At 43.1% G+C, this 6,306-nt stretch overlaps 1 protein-coding gene and 1 pseudogene across 2 annotated transcripts in view; one reads left to right on the top strand and one right to left on the bottom strand.

Moving 5' to 3' along the window:
* Positions 1 to 5,251, top strand: part of KIAA2012 (KIAA2012 ortholog) — a 140,673-nt gene extending 135,422 nt beyond the window's left edge. Inside the window, exons 23-24 of the mRNA XM_017884416.1 lie at positions 2,476 to 2,634; positions 5,058 to 5,251. Coding sequence (XP_017739905.1) covers positions 2,476 to 2,614 — 139 coding nt within the window. The 3' untranslated portion in view covers positions 2,615 to 2,634; positions 5,058 to 5,251. The remainder of the gene's footprint in view (positions 1 to 2,475; positions 2,635 to 5,057) is intronic.
* LOC108537224 (DAZ-associated protein 2 pseudogene) lies at positions 1,073 to 2,102 on the bottom strand (annotated as a pseudogene). The gene has a single exon (XR_001887731.1). The product of XR_001887731.1 is annotated as a DAZ-associated protein 2 pseudogene (transcript).
* Positions 5,252 to 6,306: the final 1,055 nt, after the last annotated feature.

Genomic DNA, 6,306 nt, shown 5'->3' with positions numbered 1-6,306 from the left:
TTTTTTTTTGAGATGGAGTCTCCCTCTGTCACCAGGCTGGAGTGCAGTGGCGCGATCTCGGTTCACTGCACCCTCTGCCTCCCAGGTTCAAGCGATTCTCCTGCCTCAGCTTCCTGAGTAGCTGGAATTACAGGCACCTGCCACCACGCCCGGCTAATTTTTGTATTTTTAGTAGAGATGGGGTTTCACCATGTTGGTCAGGATGGTCTCGATCTCTTGACCTGGTGATCCGCCCACCTCAGCCTCCCAAAGCGCTGAGATTACAGGCGTGAACCACTGCGCCCAGCTGCCCCTCATATTTTAAACCAACTGTTGTTCACAGTACAGTTTGCACGATATCTTTGTTCAAACATAGCTGTTTTTCTGGCACCAAAACAAATTTGGGTTAGGTTCGTGTATGCAGAGACAACCTATGAGGAGGGTCCAAAAGGCACCCTCCACTTTTACCTGAGGAAATACGAAAGCAGAAGTAATGGGATCTGTGCTTGGGGCACAGAGTGGGTTTCAGAGGATCCTCGTGAAAGACTAGTTAAAAGATGACAAGTGGGGAGAAGTGTGAGGAAAGAAGGAAATTGACTGACTTTCTGTCCTGCACCATTGATTCAATGGAGACTGGTGGGAGGAAACAGAAGACTAGGGTTGGAGATGGGATGGGTGGGGCAAGGGATGGAAAGGAAAAGGTAGACAACTAATGCGTTCCATTTATAACAAGTAATATAAATCAAAGACAATGGAGATTAAAGGCCAATCAGAATACTTTCATAACTTTTTTTTTTTTTGAGACGGAGTTTCGCTCTTGTTGCCCAGGCTGGAGTGCAATGGTGCGATCTCGGCTCACCGCAACCTCTGCCTCCCAGGTTCAAGCAATTCTCTTGCCTCAGCCTCCTGAGTAGCTGGGATTGATTACAGGCACGTGCCACCATGCCTGGCTAATTTTGTATTTTTGGTAGAGACGGGTTCTCTCCATGTTGGTCAGGCTTGTCTCGAACTCCTAACCTCAGGTAATCCGCCTGCCTCAGCTTCGCAAAGTGCTGGGATTACAGGCGTGAGCCACTGTGCCTGGCCCTAATTTGGCAACTTTAATTCTTAGAAAGATCAAAGTTCCCTCCAAACCTAATTTGATGTTTTATTACTAACAGCAAAGACCAGTATGGTACAATATTACTCCAGAGAAGTTAAAGGAAGATCCTTAGGGCAGCTTCACCCACATTCATTTTATGAATGGATACCTCCCCTCCCTCAAAATGCTTTAGGGAGGTACTGCTGCCATTACATGGTTCCTTATTAAATCTGGAAAGTGCTTGAAAGTTTGGGCATCAGAAAGACATCCCAACATGTGTCTAAACTGCAACTTCAGGTTAATATGACTACAGCAGTTACATTGTGAGAAGTGTTGAAGTAATGTGATGTCTTTCCCAGCACAAAGGTTGCCTTGGTTCCTCACCAGATGGTGTAGCCACCATCTGAATCACCCATGAAGAAGTTCCCCTTCCACTGAGTTACAAGGACGTTGGCTCCCTGCATGACTGCAAGCTGAGCAGTATTGGGAGGGCATCCAGGAGGTGGAGGAGGAATGTTGCCAGCAGTAGCCCCAGCTCCAAATCTGAAACCTGCATCATACCCTCCTTCCACCAGCACTGTGGAGTCAGGTGGATAGATGGGACCAAGTGGATAATAAGCCATGGGGATTGTGGAACCTAAAGACCCAACAGCCACAGACTGGGCCATGGGAAGATACAGAGAGGCTCCAGAAAATGTGGCCGATGTGGTGGGGACTGTGGCAGCCCCTGGGTGCACAAAGCTTGGACGATAGAGGTCTGAGTAGGCAGGTGAAGCATCAGTATAGGGTGGAGCCTGTAAAAGATGCAAGGTCTGAGGGTATACTGGACTCCCAGGAGGCTGCACAGGATAGGTTGGCTGTGTCAGATATTGACCTTTGCTGTTCGTGGTGACTGCGGGTCCGGTTCGTCTCGGCATTGGGGACAGTTATCTTTTCCGTCCTCTTCCTGTTTGGAGCCACTTCGCATCACGTGACAGTCCATCCATCTAGCGTCACCCAACGCCTGAGTGGTGCTGCCACCGCAGTTTTTGTATTTTTAGTAGAGACGGGGTTTCACCATGTTGCTCAGGCTCATCTCAAACACCTGGCCTATCTGCTCGTCTCTACCTCCCAAAGTGCTGGGATTACAGGCATGAGCCAGTGCACCTAGCCTGTTTCCTCATCTCTTAAATGAGGGAGTCCTTTCTAGCAGTATAAGAACTGAATTATGCCTTCCCTTTTACTTTTCCAATAGGAGGCTCATGGTACTCCAAACCTTGTGTGTAAATTTACTAAATGAAGAGTATGATCTTCCACTAAAATCCAAGATCAACAGCCCAAAGTTATTTGAATCTCAAGTTATCCTGCTGGCTTATGAGGACAATTTCTAGGGTGCTTAATCATTACTGGAATTGGGGGTGGGGTTGTCTCCTTAGGCAAAAAGCTGCCTTGAAGAAACATCTTCATTTCCATCAAGAACTCCATAAGGAAGCCAGTGGTCTGCAGTGGACACATAACATTTCCAGACCATGGGTTTACTCTTATTTCCAGTTCCTACAAATACCCAGGCCTTAAGGCTAGAAGAAAACTAAAAAGTAAGTTGGGAGGTGGTGACAGAAAAGGAGAAATTTCCCTTTATAATAAAGTTCCGCCGGGCGCGGTGGCTCAAGCCTGTAATCCCAGCACTTTGGGAGGCTGAGACGGGCGGATCACGAGGTCAGGAGATCGAGACCATCCTGGCTAACACTGTGAAACCCCATCTCTACTAAAAAAAATACAAAAAAACTAGCCGGGCGAGATGGCGGGCGCCTGTAGTCCCAGCTACTCGGGAGGCTGAGGCAGGAGAATGGCGTGAACCTAGGGAGGCGGAGCTTGCAGTGAGCTGAGATCCGGCCACTGCACTCCAGCCTGGGCGACACAGCGAGACTCCGTCTCAAAAAAAATAAATAAATTAAAAAAATAAAGTTCCAGGGGCCAGGCATGGTGGCTCATCCATGTAATCCCAGCACTTTGAGAGGCTAAAGCGGGAGGCTTGCTTGAGGCCAGGAGTTCGAGACCATCCTAGGCAACATAGTGGAAACCCCATCTTTATAAAAAATGTTTAAATTAGCCAGGCATGGTGGGGTGTGCCTATAATCCCAGCTGCTCAGGAGGCTGAAGCAGAAGGATTGCTTGAGCCTAGGAGTTCCAGGCTGCACCGAGTACAGTGCCACTGTACTGCAGCCTGGGTGACAGAGTGGGACCCTGTCTCTTAAGAAAAAAAAAAAGTTCCATTCTGAGCCCAGTTAGTTCCATTTCATCTGGTTAACCTCAACCCACACCTAAGATATTCTCTACTCTGGAAACTCCATTTCCATCACCCCTCCACAACTCACACACTTTGTTCAGACCAATTGAACTCTTCATGCACCTAAATCCTTTATGTTCTCCAGAACCACATAAATCCAGAAGCCTTGGAGCCTAAAACTGCCCATAATTTCAGCCTGAAACACTAACGTGGTCTTAGGATAGTCAAAGTATTTCATTTCAGTCAATGTATCTGAAAGAGTTGTAGATAAATGAAAATTTTGTAATACAAATAATTTTGAGTTAGCTCAGAGAAACTAATTTATATATTCAAATATATATATTAAGAATTTTATACCTCTCTATAAAGCAAAACCACAATCATTTCACCCTAAGAATCTAAAACTTAATGTCTATTTAGAACAAGGTATATTTGCAATCACTTGATAAATGTTCATTTCAGCAAAATGAGCTGTTTTGTGAGGCCATTCTCACATCCTCAAAGTACAGATTCTAGCGCTGCACTGCTGAGTAACACAGCACCAGCCGCATGTAGCTATTTAAACTTGTTAAAACATTCTTCAATCACAACACCCCCATTTCAAGTGCTCAGGTCATGTGTGGTTACCAGCTACAGTACTGGAAAGCACAGATGTAGAATATTTCCATGACAGGACGTTCTATTCGGCAGCATTATTCTAGAGCTCTGAACATTAATAAATCTTGAGTTTTAGCCCCTGTGCCCTGAAGAATTAACCACTCACAAAATTTCCCCAGTTGAAAAATTACATTGACTCTACCAGGATGTCTTTTTTTTTTTTTTAAAGACAGGGTCTCGCTCTGTCACCCAAGCTAGAGTGCAGCGGCACAATCACAGCTCACTGCAGCCTTGACCTCCTGGGCTCAGACGATCCTCCCACCTCAGCCTCCCAAGTAGCTGGGACTACAGGCACGCATCACCGCACTTGCCTAATTTGTGTATTTTTAGTATAGACGGGGTTTCGTCATGTTGCTCAGGCTGGTCTCAAACTCCTGGTCTCGAGTGATCTGCCTGCCTCAGCCTTCCAAAGTGCTGGGGTTACAGGCACGAGTCGCTGTGCCTGGCCCAGGCTGAGACCTGATTAGATATTTAACATCTCTCTTTTAATATTTAATAAAATACCCCTTTAACAAAATGGATGAAGAAAGCTATTTTTAACATACAAGTTACATAAAAGGATGTTATTTAAATCCAGAGCATATGAACCTGAATTTTTTCACAAATTTCCTTTGGCCCTACTCTGTAGTTCACTGTCCACAGATGAAAAGCTTAATATTTGCAAGTAATCCCCTCCAATTCCTCATTAATGTTTGTAAGGTATTTGCTTTCTACAGAAATTACACCTTTACAACTCAAAAATCCAACCTATTTGTATTCTGTATTGCTGTTGCTGGACTTGCTTAGATTTGATCCTTATTTTAACTCCTTGTTTTATGTAAAAATTAAATAGAAATAAAAGTTAAACTAGATAATATCAGTCATACTGAACTTAAATATGTCATCTAAACGTTTTCTCAAGCTTGTGGACCCTATCTGAACATTCATTCAATCAATTCATTTAATACTACTTAATCAGATAAGAAAGGAGCATCTCAAATAATTCAACCCACACAACAGAACAAATACTTAAGGAAAACATCCTTGTGGGGGAAAATTACCATTGCTGACTTTATTTTCTCCCTTCTTTTACAGATTAGGATGTTGCAGTCAAGCACCAGATAAGAGTGGCTTCACTAAACGTTATCCAAGGTCCCTTCAGAAATCCGATAATCTGTTAAAATTTTTGTTGTGAAATGCCTATTTTATCAGCACTGCTAATCAGATAAGCACAAATTTAAGTTAACCATAGCAGAGTGCAACACATTTAGAATCCAAAAAACTAAAAACAAAAAAATTACTTCCCCAGTAGCTAAGTCCCACCACCTAAATCCTGAGAGCCTTCAGACATTTAGAGACACAAACAAAATTAAGATACGAAACTACAGATTCAAATAGTTCAAATACCCAATCAGATCTGTTATTCAGTCTTGACAGAAATATGCAGCTCATGAGGATTTTCTTAAAATGGGCCTAGTTCCTAATCACTGTTTAATGAATATAATCATAAATATCAGGTGACAATCTAAAAGCTCTAACTTACACCATACAAATAATTTTTCAGTTAGGGTCAAACATAAGAATTAGAAGATCAAGCCAATCAATTTCTTTCTCAAAAGGTTCGACCTGAGTAGGTGTGTAAGCTGTAATAGTTTACAAAATGCATTCAAAGTGGGTTTTATTTGATCTTCTCAACTAGTTAGATGACACTCTATTTGAGATAACATGAAACTGGACTGTATGTATGCACACATGCAGTAAATTCTGTGACTCAGCATTAAAAGGAAAAGTTAAGCACTCTAATAGGAACAAACTAATCTGATATTTTAATTTTACACAAAGTTTAAATATTTAAGATATAAATAAATATGGCTGGGCCAGGCGCGGTGTCTCACGCCTGTAATCCCAGCACTTTGGGAGGCCGACGCGGGCAGATCACAGGGTTAAGCGATCGAGATCATCCTGGCCAACATGGTGAACCCCATCTCTACTAAAAATACAAAAATTAGCCGGGCGTAGTGGCACGCGCCTGTAGTCCCAGCTACTCAGGAGGCTGAGGCAGAAGAATCACTTGAACCCGGGAGGTAGAGGTTGCAGTGAGCCAAGATCACACCACTGTACTCCAGCCTGGGTGACAGAAAGAGACCCCATCTCAAAAAAAAAAAAAAAGATATAAAGAAATAAAAGGAAAACATAAAATATACCAAACCTTACCATTTTGTACACTGTTAAAGGAAGAATTGAAATTATCGATAAAAATCAATTAAGCAATTTTGGCATGCCCATTTATTCAACATGATTAGGTAACTGCATCATATATATGCACCATACAGGAATATCAAGT

The sequence above is a fragment of the Rhinopithecus bieti genome, unplaced genomic scaffold (assembly GCF_001698545.2).
Source record: "Rhinopithecus bieti isolate Rb0 unplaced genomic scaffold, ASM169854v2 scaffold_14229, whole genome shotgun sequence".
Taxonomy (NCBI): domain Eukaryota; kingdom Metazoa; phylum Chordata; class Mammalia; order Primates; family Cercopithecidae; genus Rhinopithecus; species Rhinopithecus bieti.
The sequence above is the reverse complement of the archived record's forward strand: the minus strand, read 5'-3'. Positions and strand labels throughout refer to the sequence as shown.